Consider the following 23,882-nt stretch of genomic DNA (forward strand, 5'->3'; position numbering starts at 1 on the left):
CCCGGAGGAAATCCACGCAGACACAGGGAGAACACACCACACTCCTCACAGACAGTCACCCGGAGGAAACCCACGCAGACACAGGGAGAACACACCACACTCCTCACAGACAGTCACCCGGAGGAAATCCACGCAGACACAGGGAGAACACACCACACTCCTCACAGACAGTCACCCGGAGGAAACCCACGCAGACACAGGGAGAACACACCACACTCCTCACAGACAGTCACCCGGAGGAAACCCACGCAGACACAGAGAGAACACACCACACTCCTCACAGACAGTCACCCAGAGGAAACCCACGCAGACACAGGGAGAACACACCACACTCCTCACAGACAGTCACCCGGAGGAAACCCACGCAGACACAGAGAGAACGCACCACACTCCTCACAGACAGTCACCCAGAGGAAACCCACGCAGACACAGGGAGAACACACCACACTCCTCACAGACAGTCACCCAATAAACCTTAAGGCTCACTATCTGCTGAGCACTAGGCTGTGTGTGTAGTTAAGGCCCTGGGTGACCAAGGGGTTAAAGAGTCTATTGTTTGGGTGTTTGAATACTCTGCAAAAACTGGGGAATAAAATCACAGCATATAATTAAAATTAAGATTGTATCTGTTATGTTTTGGGTCACACCGAAAAGCAGAATGTTCTTCATAAAGCTGCATTAGAACAAAAAAACCACTCATAAATAAAACATCACCAAACAGGAACTCCAGTAATTAAATTAACAGACATGCAAATGTAGGTGAGTTCAGCTTCTAATAGATGACACTGTCAGAGCGTTCAGCATCTTATTATTCAGTTATTAATCTTATGGATTATTATTCTGTAACTAATATGAATTATTCAGTAGCCACCAGGAAACCGATGTGTTAGGAACGTGTGCGAGAGAGGAATATACTCTACGTCTGAAAATCAGTCGACATATGATCACTGAGGGGGCTGCTGCCATCTCACTGCCACATAAGATACATACACCTCTCACGCCTGCCCACACACACACACACACACAGAGCAGAAGACTCCCACCCCTACACAACGTCAGACCAAACAACCTCTAATGGCCATCACATTCTTGGAAACTGATCATATAAATAAAATAAGATGGCGGCTCTAAATACTCACACACATGCAGAGACATACCAAGTAGTTTCTAAAGGCAGGCAGAAGTAGGAGTCCTGTCTATAGGGGTCAGGAGCATCCGCTGCATCACAGGGACCCTCACAGCAGAAGGAGAATATCTCAAAGCCATCCATCCACCCATTATCTGTAACCCTTATCCAATTCAGGGTCGCGGTGGGTCCAGAGCCTACCTGGAATCATTGGGTGCAAGACGGGAATACACCCTGGAGGGGGCGCCAGTCCTTCACAGGGCAACACAGACACACACACACATTCACTCACACACTCACACCTACGAACACTTTTGAGTCGCCAATCCACCTACCAACGTGTGTTTTTGGACTGTGGGAGGAAACCGGAGCACCCGGAGGAAACCCACGCAGACACAGGGAGAACACACCACACTCCTCACAGACAGTCACCCGGAGGAAACCCACGCAGACACAGAGAGAACACACCACACTCCTCACAGACAGTCACCCGGAAGAAACCCACGCAGACACAGGGAGAACACGCCACACTCCTCACAGACAGTCACCCGGAGGAAACCCACGCAGACACAGGGAGAACACGCCACACTCCTCACAGACAGTCACCCGGAGGAAACCCACGCAGACACAGAGAGAACACACCACACTCCTCACAGACAGTCACCCGGAAGAAACCCACGAAGACACAGGGAGAACACGCCACACTCCTCACAGACAGTCACCCGGAGGAAACCCACGCAGACACAGGGAGAACACGCCACACTCCTCACAGACAGTCACCCGGAGGAAACCCACAAAGACACAGGGAGAACACACCACACTCCTCACAGACGGTCACCCGGAGCGGAAATCGAACCCACAACTTCCAGGTCCCTGGAGCTGTGTGACTGTGACACTACCTCACTCCCTACAAATAGGAGGGTAATATCCATCTACATCTATCAAGTTAGTAACATCAAATAAACACGAGCTCATATTGACCTTAACTCATATGAAATGGTGAAGAAAGCTGCATCATAGTCCCTGAATGAACCATAATAAATGAGCCATGGTTTAACTCCAGGCCACTAGATGTCAGTATAATGAATGTTCCATGATATAAATCACTGGTGAAAATGGCAGATTTGACCTTTAACCTCAGAAGTATATGGGTTTAAACGTCTCGTGATAGAAGAAGAAGAAGGGCCAGTGGAAGAGAGCTTAGGTAAGAAGAGCCAAGCCGTTTTGGTGCAGTGTATAGCTGAGCTTCAAAGGCTGGAATGCTTGTGAATGAAGGTATTTTCCAATGTTTACAGCTGTGGAGAGCAATGCTTTAGGTTTTAGTTCTCAGTATCCATCAAAGACAAAGACTAGAGACTACATTTTGCATTTGTATTACATTTGTTCCACGATATACATGTCTCTGATTAAAAAGCCGAATATATAAACGATTCTCTTCCTCGTTAAAAGAGGATTCTGGGTAATATCACACTAACAGTCTGAGCCCACATAGTAATATTTACAAAGCCTTTACGTCTTTAAAAAGGACAGTTCCTTGAGAACTCCATGCTTTTTGGCCTGTCATTAAACAAGAGCTGCCAGAAAGAAAAGAAAAAACAAAACGCAATGCCTTCTTTCACTGAACAAATCTGCACTGAAAGAGGATCATGTTTGGCGTTAATTTATAGCCGGACCTTGCGCATATTTAGTCTGCGCTTATCACAGCTTATGCGCCTACATTTTTAAAAGCACCACTCCACACACAGAAAAAAACGAAAAAAACATAGACCACCAACCAGAAGCCAAGAGAGGACCATGCCCACTCCACCGGTGACCTGACCCAGATATTAACCCGAGCCTCCAGATGTGAGCTGGCCGCAGGATTACTCCACCACTGTACCAAGCTCCACATGCTTTTTTAATGAGGGATCCCAAAACGACCCTGAAACCTAAAACTCCCTCTAAAGCCTTCTGATGCTCTCTCTCTCTCTCTTTTAAGAAGGACAAACCAATGCTGACCACGTTTGGTTAGAGACTGATTTGAGAAACCAGAGGGAAATTATATATTTGGGTCTGAACATCAATAAAGTTTCTTTACTGTAACAAACATCTTTAAATGAATTATTTATTAAAGGTTCGTTAGAGAATTGGAGAAAGCTTTTGTACAGAGTTAAATTCAATTAAATAACAATTAGGGCTGGACAACAGTTCAAAATATCAACACAGAACACAATATTAAATGTTTCAAAAACAGTTCTATGATTTTTACATTCACACACTGTCTATATTTCAGTACACATTCAATACAACATCGGCCACTGACTGACGGCCTTTAGAGGGCGCTGTCATCAGTTCAGCGCTCAATTTAAAATGTAGTTTAAATATATCAGCACTGACGAAGACAGTAGGTTTATGTTTGAGGGTGATATCATGTTTCCTGATTTGTTTCTCTGAAGTTTTTTAGTGGATTTTATACAGTTCACATCGATATCGGCCCAAATTAAGAAATGTATCGTGATATAAATTCCAGCCGTATCGTCCAGCCCCAAAAACAACTTCATTTCCACTGTAGATCCTGCAACCCCTGGTTCCCATCACCACCCGTGTAAAGGAATCAGTGTCAACAAACCACTCTGAATAACACGGTTTAGGCAGAGATTTTAAAAACCGCATGGAACTCCCCTTTAAGGCAGTGGTGGACATTGGTGTGGAATTGTTCCTTTCTCCTAGAGGCAACTAGAAAAGGCACAGATCCAATTTAAAGGTCAAACTTCAGCCGAAAACAAGTCTGGCGTGGCACAAAATACAATAATACTCCGTGAAGCCAAGTAGTAGCAAGAGTATAGTTACTATTAACAACAAAAACAAGGGGGCAAGAACACTGCTGTGAGGATTTTACTGCAGTGAACCCCAGTAGCTGGTGGCAACATTAGAGGCTCAAACATGCACATCCCCATCGCAGAGGAACCTGGCAGAGCTCCATCACTTGGGATAAGTTCATACCCCTCTCACCAACACTTGGCATTGAGCAAGCTGACCTTGGTGCATTTATAAAGAGTCTGTGTGAGAAATGGCTGCACCTTGGAGGAGGGGGGGTTCACTAATTCCCAAACTTCTGGACACAGCATAATGTCCACTGTGATCATAAAAATGCAGAAAAAGCAACAACACAAAAAAGCACCAGTCACGACCTGATCCTTGCTGAAGCTCCCTGAGATGAGAGCTTTTAACTCTTTATGTAAAACAATGCAGCTATTGTAGCCATTGCATTCTTGTGAGCCGTCCAATTTGTAGAGAGAGAGAGAGAGAGAGAGAGAGCTGTTGTTTGGTGGGGGGGGGGTCTACCATGGGCTTCATGCAAGTTGCAAAAACAGAGGAAAACTTGGTTTTCCAAAGCATTTTTTGTCTGTAAAATGAGCACTCGAAGAAATAGCAATACGAGATACGAGGGTACAACAAGTTAAACAGTCTTTCTATGTGAAATGTAAGAGAGAGAGAGAGAGAGAGCTCGTCGTTACTGTACCATGTCGATGCTGCTGTTGAGGAGAGTGTAAATAACTCCTCGCCATGAACTCGTCCTCTGGATCTATTCACGTTTCTTAGGCGGGTTTTCCCTCCTCCCTCTTTCCCTCCTTCTCTCTTTTTTCGCCCTGCTAGCAGCTTTCAGACGAGCAGAAAAATGCAGAGGCTGCTTTTGCTGAAGGAATTGGTGATTGGAGCTCGGGGATCATATGGGCTTTTTTGGTCAGAGGCTTTTAAAGGGACACTACACTGGAATAGACTTGACTCTTCAGGAGAAGGTTCTGGGGAAAATATAGACTCGGGAATGATCGGACTGAGGGAACAAGACTAGGCTGAATCATGCATTTCTGTAAAGTATTTGGGGCCGTGTAAGTTATTTGTTTCTATAATCTACATAAAAAGAGACACCCAACTGCTTCCTAAGTCCCTGTTTTGATCCGAGGAGTGCCCTCCCCCCTCATGATAGCAGCCATCTTTTAAATTAAAGCAGTAATTGCTGAACCTTTCATGCCACTAGATGTCAGTATACTATTCATTCATTTTCTGTAACCGTTATCCAGTTCAGGGTCGCGGTGGGTCCAGAGCCTACCTGGAATCATTAGGCACAAGGTGGCCACCCTGGAGGGGGCGCCAGGGCAACACAGACACTCACACATACGGACACTTTTGAGTCACCAATCCACCTACCAACATGTGTTTTTGGAGCGTGGGAGGAAACAGGAGCACCCGGAGGAAACCCACGCAGACACAGAGAGAACACACCACACTCCTCACAGACAGTCACCCGGAGGAAACCCACGCAGACACAGAGAGAACACACCACACTCCTCACAGTCACCCGGAGGAAACCCACGCAGACACAAGGAGAACACACCACACTCCTCACAGACAGTCACACGGAGGAAACCCACACAGACACAGGGAGAACACACCACACTCCTCACAGAGTCACACGGAGGAAACCCACACAGACACAGGGAGAACACACCACACTCCTCACAGCCAATCTCCTGGACCGGGAATCAAACCCCCAACCTCCAGGCCCCTGGAGCTGTGTGACTGCGACACCTACCTGCTGCGCCACCGTGCCGCTCTTTGTCAGTATACTAACGGCTCCATAATTTAAAGAATCACCAGGGGAGAAAATGACTTACTGCTACTTTAAAATCAAATTCACAGTAATATCACTGAACTGGCTTCAGGGGACCCCTTACCTCCCCCAAGCCCCAGAAGAACCTCTCATGCAGCTTTCCCTCATCAGTTTATTATTGAAGATTATGCTTCAACTATGAAATGGATTTATGCCATTTTATTTGAACCTTATGAGCTTGTGTTTCCCTAAGAGGCAGATGAGACGCCAGGCTGCATCCCCCCCGAGAGCAGACCAGGGCCAAAGGGTTCTCAGAAGAACTTACAGTCCACCAGGATAAGGTCAAATAACTCCGTGTTCACTTAGGTATGAAATCAACAGCCCTGCAGCTCAGCCATGTCCCAGTTCTTAGTGTGAAAGCAGTTACTACATTGAAGGGGAATCTGCATTAGATGCATTCTGTATTAAAGATTTAAACAAGGTAATGAAGAGTTCTGACTCATTCAGAAGTGTTCACAGCGGAGGGGATCTTTACAACCAACCATTTCACATCAAACCGCTCTGACACTGTTTACGTCTCAATAACTAAAATACGCAGACGTTGACAAATCAGTGGAATGTTGCGTCATCAAATGACACACACACACACACACAGAGTCATTTGGTAACTTCATTACTTTTTAAACTTTAATTCTGTATCAATATAAGACACATTCATAAGGAGAGAGCAGGATCTGCAAAATCCATTGTAGAACTTTGTTTCATGCCAAAAAATGTAGTATTTTCCATACAAAAAAAGAAGCTTCAGTTTTAAAGATGTGTCACAAATAAAAATATCATTTGATGATTACAGTCAATTTAAACTTTTATTTACAACTTTCTAAAGACAAAATGTCACATTCATGAAAAAAAAAGAAAAAGAAAATATCAGGTCTATTGCTCGGAAACAATACTCCTTTATTATTTTAGTAAATAATAATAATTATAATACTCCTTTACTGTATCATGTCAGTGGCTTTCGAATCATGACCTCCACGTTCAGTATATAATACGAGTCACAGTACGGCCGCATAAAATACATTTTATACATTCATATACATCCTAAATGAAAACTATTTTGTTAAAAAAAACAACCATTATAATGATATACTGATATATATGCAAAGTATTTACAGGTAAAAATAGACCATAATACCTGGTTTTAAAGGAAATAAACATTTAAAAGGAGGTATAGCTTCAACAATTGCTGAACAGAAAGTTTAACAGGGCGTCTCCCTCAGCTGTATCGACTGCTCCGACTTCCGTGCCTCGACGAACTGCGACTAGAGGAGCGATATGACCTGCAGCACAGTTATAAAACGTAAAACATTTGTTCACATTTTCATTGACCTTCTAAATATGAAAAATTAAATAAAAACGATTTTGTAATTCCTTTTTTAAGAGTCGTCTGCTCTGTGAGGATATTAGCAGTATTCCTCCTATTTCGGGCCGTCCCCTAATTCCGGCCACTGCCGTATATGGTGCAATTCCGCCCTCTCTCTTCGCCAATCGCATTGGGTAAAACAATAAATCATAAGATCAAGCCTTAGTAGAGCATTTAAACATCAGTCTTGCAATAAAACACACATCTAAACAATATTTAAGTGTCTCTAACAGTGTTGTAATTCTTTGTGTGTAAAACTGCATGTGGAACACAACACATTTCCATTTCGCGACAGATATTTCCCTCAGTGTAAAAGTTAGCTTAGCGGCTAGCTTCCTTTTCTCTGAGGGGAAAATCTACCGCCACTGTAGGCCTTACGTGTAGAGTACGGATACCAACACAGGACAAACATAATCTCATTGTGAACCTCTCATAACCACTGAATGTGGTAGCAACTGTCTCGTTTGACTGTCACAAGCAGGGGAGGTGGCCTCAGTTAGGGGGCGCTAGTAATCTTAGCAGTATTGGCACCTATTTAAACAAAGGTGTTTTTATCTAAAAACATATATACTGTCAAAGTCAAACAGGTCTTGGACATAAATCTACACATATTTGACTCCTGAAAAATGTTGATTTGAGTGAGTAAAGTACTTCTATTTATTTACAGTTAGCTAAGATTTCCAATACTGTAATTAAAGTGGCCAGAAGTTGGGGTAATTACGCTAGCTCCGATAGCTTCCATAGCTTAGTCTGCTGTTAGCTTGCTATCCTCCGGGGTCTTTTTCGGTGCGGTGTTCTTGTTGGATTCCTCTCGTCTTTCTCTTGCTACCCCCTAACACACTATTATGAAATGAATTAATTGTCGGGGGTTAGCTAGACCGTCTGCGAGCTCGGAACTTATACTGGCGCTTGCTTCTCCACCACCTCCATGGAAGTCCCTTCAAATAAAAACAATGCTGCCAACTCACCGGGACCTGCGATCAGAGCTTTCACTTCTTCTGTTTCTCCGTCGTCTGCTGCTCGGGCTACGACTGCGGCTGGAGTAGCTGTTGTACGTATAGGATCTGAATTGCAAGAAAACAGAAATACATAGCACCAAGGAGCATAGACTGGTTTAACACGACTGAAAAAACTGAAGCATCCACTTCTATACGGACCTTGAACTTCGCCGACCCCTGGACCAACTTCTGGACCGACTTCTACTGTATGTTTTACTGGAGAGGAAAATAAAATCACATATACACAGTCAATCATTCCAAATCCTCCACGAATGTAAGCTATAACTTTGCTCATAGTTTGTTATAATGAAAGGGTAGTGAACACTTTAGCAGTTAAAAGCATGTAAGCGCCATAAACGCCACATCACAGTACAGGCTTAGATCATTCACACTCACCTGCGATAGCTGTGGTAGCTACTACTTCGAGAATGAGTGCGCTCTCTACTGTATCTTCTTCTGCTTCTACTTCTGCTGTAGCTCCTGTGTGCAGAGATTTGAAGTTCATAAACAACTCAAGGTCATTAAATCTTGTTGTAGCTTGTGAATCCTGTGGGACGTTCACAAACTATATAAAAGGTTATTGGCAGAACAAAAAAACATACACACCGAGAAGAATAGCTGGAGCTTCTGGACCTACTCCTGGAGCAGGTGTATGAGCGAGAACTGCCTCTACGTCGAGACCTGGCACTGGACACAGAACGGGACTTGCTCCGAGAGTGTTTATGGGAACCTGCTTGCTCTCCTGCTGCAGGAGGAGCGTCCTCCTCGCTGGAACTGTCCTGATTTCTAGGCCGCTGGTTTAATCGAGCCGTCTTCCTCACCTCGTCAAAAAGGGACCCAGGCCGGACCCTGCTTTTGCTCTTGATCTCAATTTTGAGGCCCTGAGACTTGCCCTCCACTTGCTCCAGTGGCTTATTCATCTTCGTGACCAGAGGTGCTACACCGACTGACTCCACTGCACTGACCTTCAAAGGTTTCCATTTGGTATCGACTGGCATGCCAACGTTTCCAGACAGGGCTTCTCCTGGTAGGCTGGAATAAGGCACAACAGGGAGCACGGTAACTGAGGATTTGGCATCTGTTTGAGGTGGGTTGCCATTCTTAGGTAAGGTTAAGTCAGCCACACAAGGCGCTGGAGGTTCTGTGCTGGTCTCTGGGGTGTGCTCTGGGGTACACATTTCCATGCTGTCTTGATCTTTTAATTGGCCTTGGGCTTGTTCTGCATTATTAACATTCGACTGACCTGAACTGATCTGCGGATGGTCATTTTGAGACGCTTTTTTCGCAACCTCAGTATTTATCTTCAGTTGCTGGCTTTGAGTCACGTTCCCAGACGAAGAGGATTGAGCAGCTGTGCCTCTTTCTTTAGAAGAACTGTGATTCACCTTCTCATTATCTTTATTTTTAAGATCTTGAGGTCTCTGCCATGTAATTTTTGTCGAGCTTTTTGGTTGCTTCTGGCCAGTACTTTCCTGTTTAAGGTCCGTGTTCTTCACCTGAGCTAGCGAATCATCTTCCTCCCCTTCTTCACCAAATTCTAGTGGCGGCTGCCAGTGGAATGTTTCCTTCGGCTTTGGGTGCTTCTTTTTGGACTTTTTCGTTTTGGGTTTCAGTCGATGAGATCCAGACCGGTCTGAATTTCTCCTTTTGTGCTTGTGTTTTCGCTTAGCCCTCTTGCTCTTGCGCTTCTCCGTCTTTGTATATTCATCAGAAGGTTTCTCATAACCTTTCAGTTCTTCTGACACCTTAGAGGCGTGACTGGGTTTGTTGAGCTGCCCAGCGGGTTGATCATCTTCAGATTCTGAACTTGCTTCTCCTTCCTCCTTGTCTGACACATGTTTTGTTTCACCAGCCTTAGTTTTTGAATCTAGCATTTCAGAATCACTTTCAGAATCCCAACAACGAGTCAGAATCTCCTTCCTTTTCACTTCCGACAGTACATCTTCCTCTTTAGGCTGAATTTGGGTTGCATTACGCTCACCATCACTTTCCCAGCCAGATCCAGATTTACAGTTCTGTGTATTGTTTTTATTCAGATTCTTTGCTCTCTCTGTCTTAGACGCGACATTTGTTATGGGATCACATCGATTTCCTGCCACGTCAGAGCTGTTGTGCTGTTGAACTGGGCTCAGAGTATCTGTTCTATCATCGGACTGGACAGAAGATGCATCTTTTTTGTCATGGCTGTGAATAATTTTCTTGGCTTTCTTTCTACTCCTCCTGTGAGATGGATCATGCTGCGTTCTCCTCTTTTCCGAAGACTCTTTCCTATAGGAATGATAGGAATCTGACCTGCTGGAAAAGGAGGATGAAGAGAAAGACCTGTGTTTGTACTGACCAGGTGACACAGACCGATATCTTGAGCTACTCCTGCTTCTCGAGCGACTAGACGATTGACTTCTGGATGATCCTCTTTCCAGGAGATCACTGGGTTGTCTGCTGTTAGCACTATGCTGCCTCTTTCTACTGGGATTCTCCAACTGGTCCTGAAGTGCAGATGGAGGTCTCCTCTCCGAATCCACACCTGGTGTTCGTTCGTAAGACGTCGAGTCTGTTTTTGCCTTGATCTCTTGGATACGGACATAAGAGGGTTTCCAGGGTTTCTGTCCTGGTTTCCATCGAGATGGTGGTGGGCTGTCACTCAAGGGTAGCACAGACACTCCCTCTGAAGATGATGCTGGTGGTGCTTTGTCGTCTACAGCATGAGAAGTGGTGGGTAAAGAATTATTAACCCTCTGCGTACTGCCTTCGCTCACCTTCGTTCGTCTAGGTGATCTCGACCTTCTTGTGTGACGTGGGGATTGAGACCTGAACTTGGACCTAGATCTGCTTCTGGATCTTGTCCTATATCTAGATCTAGAGTGTGAACGTGACCTGGATCTGGTAACAGACCGTCCAGATCGACTCCTCGACCTTGACCTTGAGGAGGATCTAAATCTGCTATTGGATCTTGAGTGACTTCTCGAGTAGGATCTGCCTCTTGACCGAGAATATGATCGAGAATCTCTTGATGAATGTGATGAAGAACGTCTCCTGTTTGACCCTGATTCATAAGTTTTATGTGAGTGGTGTGAAGTGGAAGGAGAACGAGAGTTGGAATGAGATCTCCTCTCAGGACCGCTGGAGAATCTTGATCTCCTACTGGATGAAACGGAGCTTTCTACTTCTGAAAGGGATGTCCCTTTGTACTTGTTCTTTTTATGTTTCCTTGAATGTTTCCGTTTCTTAGCTTTCTTCTTGCGTTTGGTTTTCTTTTCCTTCCTGTGTCGGTGGTAGTAGATAGACTGGTCCGAGCTATGACCTGAGGAACGCTCCCGGGACCTCGACCATGGGGTGTTACTTCTGTCTTCCCACCTGTTAAAAGGCAGGATCAGCAATTAGCCACCAGTTTTTTTTCCTCACTTTGACCTAGTGCAAGTTTTATCTTTTAAGTTAAACAGAAGATTCAAAAACCTTACTTTTCTCCTTTGCTCCATTTCTCTACACTCGGAGGCTGGTAATTCTTTGTTCTCTGCATTTCCTCTTTCCAGTGCGGAGGGGTTTCACTGCTCCCTCTCTCTTCCTCTGTCTCAGACTGAGATTTTGACCGTGGAGGGGTATGGTATCTCTGCAGTAAAGAATCATTTAAGTGATTCACTGACTGGGGTATGGCTCTCTAAACAAGAGTTTGGTTCCCTTTAATCTCTTACATTTTCTGTAAATTTTGCTGATTACCTTGGTTCAAGGGAGTCAACATCAAAGGTTTGTTTGTGGAAGGAAAAAAGCTCAAAATCAGTCAGAAGCAATAGAGAGAAGTGTAGAGTAAAGTGGGGAGGGAAAAAATTATATATATATATTTTTTAAATTATATTTCAATGTGTCCAGACTCTATATTTGGTAAAGTTCAATAAAAACAAAAGCTATGAGGGGTAGGGATGGGTTTACACCACACATTTTTAAGGGGCTATCTTTTTTCTGATGTCTTCAATGGGAGAATTTGTATGTTTTGTTTCATTTGTGACATTCCCATTTGAATAACATTAAAAAATAGCATTTGTTTTTAACTATCAGCATCTTTATTTTTACTTGATGGCTTTTAATAGATGACTTTCTAAATAAAGTCATGCTCTTGCTGCTTTGAAAGTGACCACCCAAGCCACGCAAAACAAGAACACTGCTGTGTGTTATGTAAAAATATACTTTGGACCTTTTTCTATTCTACTATAACCCCCCCACCCCCCTTCTCCATTACTATTGGTGTGTGGTTATACCATGGTGCCACGGCCTTTGAGCTTCCGCCCAGATTTTGTGACAGCTGGTTTGGGGTCACTAGGGCCAGTAACTGTGTCCTGTTCGGTCCTAAATAGTGAAAAAACAAAAGCAACAGAACAGGAGTTTGAGACTGAGCATGGGATAAATGTCCTCGACTTAGGTTTGAATTCTTAAATGTGTACAGAATGACAGTGTCATTATCTAGTAATATTTAAAGAGACTCACGTGACTGTGGTCTCTTCCTGCGCTGGCATGTCTCGGCGGAGAAGGAAACGATTCTCTGGCACAGGTGGGATCTCCTCTGGTCGAACCACGGGTTTCTCTCTCTTCATATTGTGCTCTTTCTCTCCAACCTCTTCCTCTGCCATCCCTCGCTCAGCGGGGCTGGGGAAGGGCCAGTAAAGCGAGTGAGAATTCTGTGCACTGAATTAGCTTCATTACTGACCAAAGAGGATGAAACGTAGAGACGAACCTCACGTGGATTGCTGGTGTTTCATATCGCGTCTCTTTCTTCTCTATGCCCTTCCTTCTTTTCTTTGAGTGTTTGCTCCTTGATCTGGTTTTCTTCTTATGGCGAGTATTCTTTCCTTCCAGTTCCTCTCCAGACTCAAATGAGGAGTTCAGAGACTCTGAAGAACTAGGTGAATCATCTTCAGAATGGAAAACCTTCCTCTTCTTGCCTTTCAGTACTTTAAAAGACACAAATGAGATGGTACCGATTTAAAATAAGACCACGTTTATAAAAGGTTTACAAATCTGTTTAGTACAAGGTTATTAATTAGGTTGTAAACACCTTAAAACTATTAATAAATCATTGGTAACAGAAATAAAAAGAGAAACAGTGACCTATTTTTCATCTAAAAGTGAACGTGTCATATGTTAGAGTCAACCACACTATCTTCAATGATTAAAAAGACATTCTATCAGTGGTTAATTGATTAAACTTGGTGAGTAAATGGTAAAATGTATTACCAAATACGTGCTGAAGCCAACAGGCTTAATATCGACTGATGGAGAAGACAAAGTAAGTTCAGTATCCAGAGATCGGAGATTTAACAGCGTAGATGGATGTGGGTTCACTATTTGGCAAAAGGTTGGTCACTGTTGCTCTTCCTACCCATGTGTTATAAATACTTATTAATGAACTTACAACTTAATTAACAGACTGTAAGCCATTTATAAACCTTTATTGGGCAGACGTGGCATGGACTGGATTAAATGCAGAGAACAAATTCCTCTGTGTGCAAGCAGTGGCCAAGAAATTGATTCTGATTCTAATTGTTTATAAGGGTAGCCTTATTCCAAAGTGGTTCCAAAGAGGTTACCATTCATTCATTGTCTGTAACCCTTATCCAGTTCAGGGTCGTGGTGGGTCCAGAGTCTATTGGGCGCAAGGCGGGAATACACCCTGGAGGGAGCGCCAGTCCTTATAAGGGCAACACAGACACACACACATTCACTCACACCTACGAACACTTTTGAGTCACCAATCCACCTTCAACCTGTGTTTTTGGACTGTGGGAGGAAACCGGAACACCCGGAGGAAACCCACGCAGACACAGGGAGAACACACCACACTCCTCACAGACAGTCACCCAGAGGAAACCCATGCAGACACACCACACTCCTCACAGACAGTCACCCGGAGGAAACCCACGCGGACACAGGGAGAACACACCACACTCCTCACAGACAGTCACCCGGAGGAAACCCACGCAGACACAGGGAGAACACACCACACTCCTCACAGACAGTCACCCGGAGGAAACCCACGCAGACACAGGGAGAACACACCACACTCCTCACAGACAGTCACCCGGAGGAAACCCATGCAGACACAGGGAGAACACACCACACTCCTCACAGACAGTCACCCGGAGGAAACCCACGCAGACACAGGGAGAACACACCACACTCCTCACAGACAGTCACCCGGAGGAAACCCACGCAGACACAGGGAGAACACACCACACTCCTCACAGACAGTCACCCGGAGGAAACCCACGCAGACACAGGGAGAACACACCACACTCCTCACAGACAGTCACCCGGAGGAAACCCACGCAGACACAGGGAGAACACACCACACTCCTCACAGACAGTCACCCGGAGGAAACCCACGCAGACACAGGGAGAACACACCACACTCCTCACAGACAGTCACCCGGAGGAAACCCACGCAGACACAGGGAGAACACACCACACTCCTCACAGACAGTCACCCGGAGGAAACCCACGCAGACACAGGGAGAACACACCACACTCCTCACAGACAGTCACCCGGAGGAAACCCACGCAGACACAGGGAGAACACACCACACTCCTCACAGACAGTCACCCGGAGGAAACCCACGCAGACACAGGGAGAACACACCACACTCCTCACAGACAGTCACCCGGAGGAAACCCACGCAGACACAGGGAGAACACACCACACTCCTCACAGACAGTCACCCGGAGGAAACCCATGCAGACACAGGGAGAACACACCACACTCCTCACAGACAGTCACCCGGAGGAAACCCACGCAGACACAGGGAGAACACACCACACTCCTCACAGACAGTCACCCGGAGCGGGAATCGAACCCACAACCTCCAGGCCCCTGGAGCTGTGTGACTGCGACACAACAGCCTCAAAAAGTTAGAAATTCATTGATTGTGGGGTTGCCTTAATAAATGCTTCTCACTCTTCAGCAGAAGTCTGCAGCCAATCCCACAGAACCAAACACAAACGGTCCAGTTCTACATAAACAATACTAAAGGCACAAGATTACCGTCTTTAGCCGATTTTGTAATCAGCTGTCCACAGTCAACCACTCGGACGTCGGCGTAGGGTCTGCTGGCAGAGTCTGTCTTCAGGCCCTCGATTCTTTTGATCACTTCAAACCCTGAGATGACCAGTCCGAAGACCACGTGAACACTATTTAAAACCGGACAAGAGAGGCTCAACATGAAACACTGACTGATAGCTTTATTCAAGTCATAATCGTGTTACAAATAAGTCACGCAAATGAGAAACTCTTTCATTCGTACCCATCTAGATGTGGTGCTGTCTTAGTTGTTCTGTTTTGTGGGCAACGGCATTAAGAAAGCCACAGCAGATCCGCCGACACATGTTAAAGAGAGAGAGAAAGAAGAGAACACTTTAAACCAGAGGAAAACACGTCTAACAGCAAGAACAGTCAGTGGAAAACAGGCTAAACACACACACACACACACACATTATAAAATCTTTATTCAGAGAGTGAAACTTTCACAGCTGTTTACACAGTATCGTGCTGTTCAAGTTTGAACATTATTAATAATATATGACGGGAGGTGTAACACCTTTGGTCTACTGCACACACTGGTTTCTTTGAAGCAGAGAGTAAACAAACATTATCCAAACAACCCTAGGAGATTAATTCTTTATTTTCTTTAGTTTCACACCGCCAATTTGAATTGTGATTTTACAAAACAAATAAAGAACTACACTGCTGTTGGACGTCTCTTAAAAACAGTCTACATCAACATTTAAGAGACCAACTTCCAGTTCCTTTAAGACTAGAAATTAAAGCTTTATTAAATAAAACATATTGAAAAAAAACATGTAAAATTCTATCTAGAATAATGAGAAATACAGTCAGGAGAGAGAAGCACAGCCTTGGAGAGAAACTTTACCTTGGTAGAGCAGGATGCTAGAGTTTCTGCAAATTTTACACAAAAACGGCAAGAGAAAAATTGTAATACATTTGTAGGTAAAATAATGAGTCTAAACTTTTTTTTTTGGTAAAATATTCTAAATACACTCAAAAAGGGAAAGAAGAGATGATCGTGTTGAGGGCATCTGCATCACACACAAATATAAATAAGCAGTGTCTCCAAAGTCAATGAGTGAAGCAAACAAAAAGAACAAAGGGATTAGACACAGGGCAGTGTTACAGTATGAAAATGTACAGTAAACGTAGATAATGCTGAAAGCACGATTGAGTAAATTGTCCACTGCAGTAGGCCTCTAATGAACTGCTTTAAGCATTAACCACTGAAAAGAATCTTAAAATTACACACGTTTCAAAATATTTATTAACGTCTACAACCCGAAAATGCCCAGCGAAGTGAGGGTGGGGTGAAAGAAAAGGGCAAAACCTGAGGCGGCCGTGGCCTGGTGGTTAGGGAACTGGAGCTGGCAGGTCATGACTGAAATGCCCTTGAGCAATGCCCCAACTGCTCCCCGAGTGCCGTGGCTAGGGCTGTCCACCGCTCCGGACGTGTGTGCTCACTGCTCTGTGTGTGAATGTGTTTCACTGCACGGATTGGGTAAAAAACAGAGAACAAATTCCTCTGTGTAGTGTGCAAGCACAGTGGCCAATCAAGTGACTCTAATTCTAAAATAATATTGAAATTGGTGTCAGAAAATTCAAGCAGCAGACAGCATTTTTGTGCAATATATTTGGGTAATTTTAAGGAACGATGCGTTTCATATCAAACCACAATGAATGCCTTTTTCTGTATATTACATTTTAAAATATACAAAGCATCTACGAGTTTAAAATCCGGTCAAATATCAGTGTGGGATAAATAATTCAAGCTTACAAAAAGAGCCATTTAATGCTAAACAGTCACATTAAATGGCAAGCAGACAATCTGGTGATGCACATTTGCATGAATGATGTTTCAACCTCATACACTCTTTCTTCTCTCTCTCTCTCCCCTCCAGACTTATCTTATACTCACATGAAAAACTGGGAGCCGTTGGTGTCTTTGCCTCGGTTGGCCATGGACAAGAGGAAGGCTCTGTCGTGTTTGAGAATAAAGTTCTCATCTGTCAGAGAGAGATACAGAAACAGAGTAGAGACTGAGTGCTGGACACCTGCTTTAAACGCTCGTGTTCTGAGGAAAAGGGATTCAAACAAAGAGCAGGTCCCTCTGACATCAGAATTAAAGAACTCTCCAGGGCTGACTAAGGTATTTCAGAAAATGGCTGAGATGGAGTGCTACAGAAACTGTATGATGATGATGAGGGTCTCTAATTACACAGAGTTGTGTAAACTACAATAAGCATGTTTGGTTTTAAAGGAATGTTCAAATATTTTCCACCTAATCCTTATCTTCTGCTAGAAGCAAGAAAAATAAAATACATATTTTTATATAAAAATCATAGCTGCACCCCATTTGGATTTAACTGGAACAGAGCAATGAACAATATATATTTAAAATAAATACAAAGGTAAACAAATCAAAAATAAAGCCAGAGCTATTTATTCCTGAGGTGGAAACCAAATAAAATCCAAATCATTCAAACTCAAGAGCTCAGGACTCGGACATACACTGCAGACACTTAAACCCTGGCTCGTGTTACGTAGGGAGGGAGGGAAGACAGTGTTTACATTGTGTTACTGCACTGTGCACATCTCTTACCTTCTCATTTTGCAAAAGACCACATTCTCTATAAATAAAAGAATATGTTGAAAAAATTTAGACAGGAAGAGTCTGGGTTTTTCAACACAGAAACATCCCTAACCTCCATGCTGAGTCAGAGAGAAACCCATTTTCACAATTACAGAAATAGAAGCCAGTAACAGGACAACCAAAACTAGCAGAAAAATGTCTGATTATCCATGTGTGAACTGCTCATGCAAACTCTTAGTCATGCAGTACTTCAAACAGGAAAAGAGAAATGAGGATGAGTTTACCTTCAAAATAACCTCCGTATATGGATTCTCCTCCTCTTCCATTGCCTGAGCAAATAAAAAAAAAAATATATATATATATATATAAACTTCAATTTTGGACCCAGAGTCACATGTGTGAGTTAGAAAAGTTAGAAAAGCATTTGTCTGTGGTTCTGAACCTGGAGTCATCTCTAGGTGTCCCTTTAGTAGAAAAAGGAATTAAACAACAACTTGCCTTCAGCAAAATCTCCCCCTTGGACCATGAAGTTCTTAACTACTCGATGGAATGTGGAGCCCTTGTAGCACAATTTCTTTCCTGTAGTTTTTCCAGTGCCTTTTTCACCTACAAACAAGATAACTTTACATTACACCAAGTTTATTATTATTATTATTAACTGATCAAAAAGTAGATATGTAAATGATTTCAGAGTCTTTGTAAATCTGACCCAGTTTTCTCCCCAATTATACATTTTCAACAATTACACACTGTGCAACACAAGGCCGAGGCACCACTTCTTTTTAAACTGCGGCTAATGCTATGCTAATGAAGGACAACACAAACTCCCCAGATCCGTCACATCTGACAGAGACCTGTGCCGGCTAGCACCATGAGCAGGGAGAGTAAAGCCAATTGTGCTCTCTAGGAATCCTGATGATAGGGCCAACGCTTAGACAGCCACCACTCGGGAGCCCTATCTACACTTGGAGGATACCTCTTTAATTTCAAAACATCACAGAGAACACATCGAAGCTCAGTAAACATGGGGTTTAGAAGCCATAATTTACAAGGATTCTCCAAACTAATAATGCAGTTCCTTCCTTCATTTGGGGAACCTCAGATCTTTGTGCTGTCGGGTAGATGCTCACTCTGCTCCTTAGGAGTCGTCCTGCTGTTATACAGTGTGAGCTTTTCTGAGAAATGTGTTGCTGTGCAAGCCCTATACACCGACTGCTTGGACTAGTGTGGATATTACATTTCACAGAAAAGCATTTCATGGTGAATTTTCATTATCAATTTAAAGCTAGCTGTCAATATCCTGCTTTTTCATTTATTTCCCACTTCTGTAAAATTGTTGTGGCTTTTTTATGTTTTGTTTTAAACACCAGAAAACATTACAACACTGGAAACTGGCTGTTCTTACAGCTTCACTTCCATATAAAGGTTTATACAGATTTTACACATAATATGATACTTTTTTGTGAGTACTTTTAAAACATAGGAGACACTTACCAGTACATAAGCAGAGGAAATTTTTGCTTGTCTTTGGACAAACATCAGAGAACAGCTGAAAGACAATACGTCCAACTAAAGAAGAAAAGAAAGAACGTTTTTACTTAAAATCAAATTTAAAAATTCTCCTTATAATTATTCCATGGAAGCATTTTATTAGTGGGGTGTGGAGCCATATGTCCTTTCAGCAGGGCACTTACAGCTGTTAAGTCTGTTTCAGCGTGGCAACAGACAGCACCCTCTATTGCCACATTGGAGTGCGTGGGGATTCAAATTACAAAGGTCATTCCATGCTAAATCACTAGGGCTCCACACCACAAACCACAGACCTTTAAACCACTTAAAAATACAGAGAGGTTAAGAGCACTAGCTGATCGCTGCTTGAAAAGCAGGTAAAGCTTGTACGGCGGGTCATTGGAGGGTGGCTTCAGCTTCAGCGCCCCAGGTGAACAGAAGCATTCGCATCGTCAAAGTCGTTATTAACAACGAAACAGCATCATGCATCTTCATGGGTTGAGGTTGAGGTCATGGTCGGTTAGAGTTAGAGGTTAAGTTCTCAGCCGTTTGCTGATGATGATCATCTACGAACCATCAGTAACTATTTAAAAGGGAAGCGATACTCACTAATTTGAAACAGAACCTACAACCAACCACGTCCAAGCTTAAAGACTCCATTTTCACTAACCACAGCTAGACCAATCAAAACATGTGAACCACGTTTATTTATTTGATTTACATTCATGCCATTGGACAGTAGCACTTTCTCAAAGTGAATCACAATTTACCCGTGTTACAGGAGGCTAACATAGCATTCAGAATCTTGCCCAAGGACTTACAGGCACAGCAGGGGGTTTCAGAGCAGAAAAACAAGCTCCAGTCTCCCACATAAGGGCAGCACGGTTACCCACTACCTTCTACCAACCACTGAGGTTTGTTAACCACATCTTTTGGAGAGCAGTGGTGGGGATTGTTTATTTTTGATATGGTGTGTTTAATAAGAGCATCTTTAATAATGCGGGTTTATTGGTGGTCGAGCAGTGTCTGCTCGCTTTTGGAGCTAAAGCAGTCAGTTCAGTGCTTTAGAACACAGAGAATACTGAAAACAACAAGATGCCAAAATGTGGTCTAGACTCAACCAGCAGGTGAACCTTATGAAGCACTAATAAGCAGCGAGCAGTGCTGGAGCCTACATGTTAAGTCAGCGCCTCTGTGGTTAAAAATGTGCTCAGCACACAATGTGGTTTTTGGACTGCAGCACACACCACAGTTATTTTAATGCTTTTCAACTTTACACTTCAAGACGATGAGCACGAAACATCACAACTTCAACACGTCAGGTTTAATTGCATCACAAAGAGAGAGGGCCTAGGTGTTTTGGCATTTAATGTGTATCACCTAACACCAAATCCCTTTTACCGTCTTATTTCAGAAGCTTTTCACAATGACTACAATTGTCCTCGGTAAACAGGATACTTCTGAGAATAACACCTTTCAACAAAAACTGGAGAGCAACAAGTGGAATGGCTGGAGAATGCAAAAGGAAACAAAACTGACTGAAGAAATTCAATTCCACCACACGGAAAGGATACGATGTAGCTACCTGGAAAATACATAATCACTGCTGGCACCTCAGTTTTACGTTATTCTAACATTGAGATAACACACATCGGTAAAGATTTGTCTATGTTATTATTTACTAGGAAATATTACTCCATCTTCAGCTGCAGATCATTTCTAAAATGATGTTTTAGGACGAATGCCTCAAATCATGAGACATTCAACTCATAACTGTCTTTAAGAATAGACTTCTGCATCCCCTTTTTACCAAAACTGTACAACTCTGGCTCTGAAAGTTACTGTAAAACAGAGCATTTCACCACAAACCCCTCCACTCCGAAATGACCTTGTTTACCGTTCTGAAACTTGGGATTCTTCTTGAAGACACTTCACGTTAGAAGTTTTTAAACTCCCTGGGAGCAGCATTCATTACGCGCACACAATATCAATAAGCCAAAGTGTAATTAATAATACCTTACCTGGCTCCCTGTTGATTTCCACATCAAAGTAGCACTGAGGGCGATCTTTCACCCCCATTTTTCGCAGTGGGATCTTCCTACAGGCTACTGCGAAAAGAGGAGAAAAACAAACATACCAAAAAATATATATTAAAGCTTTCCCTGTTGTTGAAGCTCCAAGTGTTCCGGTAAATATAATGTGCCTCTGGCTCTAGAGTGTGCAGGAGGGAGTGGCTGGAGCGATGCAAAGAGAGGAGATTGAGATCAGGGAAGTGTCTGTTTCCACCAATGAAAAGCAGATCTTCACAGCCAGAGCTCTGAGCACGGTCCCCACCCCCTCGCATGAAAAAAAAAAAAAAAAAAATCACAACATTCAGCTGGCCTTCTATCTGGAAGCTAAACAGAACCGAGGTCATTATTTTACATCCGTCTTAAAAGTCAAAAAATAAAAAAAAACAGCCTCTAAAACAGTACAAGAAAAATGCGCTTGAAAATAAAACGTCTTGTAGAAAGCCCTTTTCAAAATGGTGGTGGAAAGGGTTGTATATGGCACCAAAAAACGTACTTCTGTTGTAACAAACTTTGTTCTGTTGTAAGAACCCTTTTTAGTGCCATAGAATCCTTTTATAAAAAGGTGCTATATAGAACCATCTAAAGCACAATTTCCATCAACCTGAAGAACCCCTTCATGACGCCATGAACACTTTGATCGTGCAAAGGTTTCTTCAAATGTTCACGGTGCCTTTAAAGAACCCTGTAGAGTGTAGGGATGGGCAATATTTTTTTGTTTTTATGATAAATCACTTTCCTGAGAATATCATCAGTACTTAAAGATCACATAAGATGATTTATGTTTTCTTTTGGAGTGTTAAACTCAACAGAAAGGTACATGAAGAGATTAACTGTGCAGGCGAATCCCCGGCATGGGGCTTAATTTAGTCTAAAGTTGCCATTCAAACTAACATGGCAGGTGATTCCCTGATGTAAGAGCGTCTGATTTTCCTGCCACCTCTCAGGCCTCTGCCGGATCTATGTGAAGCGGAATGCACACCAGCTGGTTCAGCGTGTGAAAACAGGACCGACGGTCCAGCTGGGTAAACGCCAAATGTCAGAAGTAAACGTCATGGAAAAGAAAAGATGTTAGAGGCTAGGCCTGTTTCTTCACTTTATAACAGGCTTATGTGCTTTAGTGTGCAATATAAGCCGTTGCAATTAAACCAGAACTCTAATGCCTTTGCTTTCTTTCTTCCTACATTATTTTATTACATAAAAGGACAACACATTTTCGACACAATCTCCTGCGTGTTCAAAGCCTGAGACTTTTCAGAAGTTCAACAGAAATTCAACAAATTGCGTCAAGCTACAAACTCCCTAAAACACCAGCGTCTGACCTTGTTGGCGTATCCATGTGGTCTTGTTTATGCGCTAAAAGATGTATCATTAATGAAATAAACAGTCAGTGCCATGGCTGAGCATTTCCACTTTGAATCTGCAGCGTCTTAAAAGTCCAGATTCAGACAGCCAGGGATTCTTACATCACAAACCTAAGAATCCAATGCTGTCGGCTCGCTGGGTAAGGCGCCAGCAGTAGATGTGGCAGAGAAGTGTGTGAAGACAGAGATGGGGACTAATCCACTTCATTTGACTGAATGAAAGCAAAGTGCAGAGCCAAGGCACATTTAATTAAATAGTGGACTTTTTTTTTTTTCTTCTAAAGGGACTTTAGGTAGAGGACTGTCATATTAACCCTCATCAAAAATCATACAAAACACTGTCATCTACATATTTTTTAACAATCTTCTCCAGTACGTAGAGACAGTAGTTTTAGATCAAGAATGCAAAAAGAAAATCTGTGTGTGACAGTGGCAGTTAAATACTGAGGAACTATTAGGGGGAAACGACTATCCTTCAGGGAGGGGTGTCTTTCAGAATGACGATGCCCCTTCCACAGGCCTCAGGGGCTCACTGAATAAAACTATATGTAAAATAAACCTACAAAAAATACACACAAATACCCACCTATGATCAATTCGAGTACTTTATCAGCTTATAATAAATTCAGTGTTTGAAGCCTGATTCTAACATTTGATTCCTTTTGCAATTTTTCAGTTCCACCTTAAATTTTGCATCTGTTTCACTTCAAGAGTTTAAGGTGGAAAGGAACTTTCGAATAGGAAGTCTACTTCAGCTTCGTATTACTACCCTTTTTTAATATATATATATTCGGATTTCTAAACATACAAACACGTCGCTGATGTTTGAGAACATTGATTTTAGCTACAAAAAAAGAACCGATAAAAAGCAGTTTAAATTAGCCAAAGCTAAGTTAGCAGTTAGCAGAATAAATTTTACTGCAGTCAAAAGATGCAGTACCTCTGTGCTAATGCTACTCTCTGTATAAACACATTGAAACTATTCGGTTAAAAACAGCAAACACGACACTATCACGTTAAGCACCGATACAGCAAATTATTACCTGTGTGAACAACCACGGTACGGACAGCAGGACTCTGGCGTTCAACGAGTGAATGTATCGATTCTTTAAATTAGTGTGTGTTTCGGCTCAATGATGTTGAATGCAGAGACGTTAGGGA

General features: G+C 43.0%; 1 protein-coding gene across 2 annotated transcripts; it reads right to left on the reverse strand.

Moving 5' to 3' along the window:
• Nucleotides 1-6,391: 6,391 nt before the first annotated feature.
• nktr (natural killer cell triggering receptor) lies at nucleotides 6,392-23,819 on the reverse strand. Of its 2 annotated transcripts, XM_066642661.1 has the most exons (17): nucleotides 23,765-23,819; nucleotides 21,310-21,396; nucleotides 19,274-19,348; nucleotides 18,278-18,385; nucleotides 18,064-18,108; nucleotides 17,105-17,192; nucleotides 15,425-15,454; nucleotides 15,166-15,311; nucleotides 12,862-13,078; nucleotides 12,615-12,773; nucleotides 12,389-12,476; nucleotides 11,597-11,745; nucleotides 8,745-11,492; nucleotides 8,535-8,618; nucleotides 8,298-8,354; nucleotides 8,109-8,204; nucleotides 6,392-7,057 (listed from the first exon to the last, which is right to left on the reverse strand). In XM_066642661.1, exons 2-17 carry the CDS (start codon nucleotides 21,365-21,367, stop codon nucleotides 6,994-6,996), a joined length of 4,212 nt encoding a protein of 1,403 aa, XP_066498758.1. In that variant the 5' UTR covers nucleotides 21,368-21,396; nucleotides 23,765-23,819; the 3' UTR covers nucleotides 6,392-6,993. The 2 variants fall into 2 exon arrangements, with proteins under 2 accessions (XP_066498758.1, XP_066498765.1); XM_066642668.1 differs by lacking the exons at nucleotides 19,274-19,348; nucleotides 21,310-21,396; nucleotides 23,765-23,819 and adding an exon at nucleotides 17,789-17,816 and having other exon boundaries at nucleotides 18,278-18,341.
• Between the last annotated feature and the right edge of the window lie 63 nt (nucleotides 23,820-23,882).

This window comes from Hoplias malabaricus, chromosome 1, assembly GCF_029633855.1.
Source record: "Hoplias malabaricus isolate fHopMal1 chromosome 1, fHopMal1.hap1, whole genome shotgun sequence".
NCBI lineage: Eukaryota > Metazoa > Chordata > Actinopteri > Characiformes > Erythrinidae > Hoplias > Hoplias malabaricus.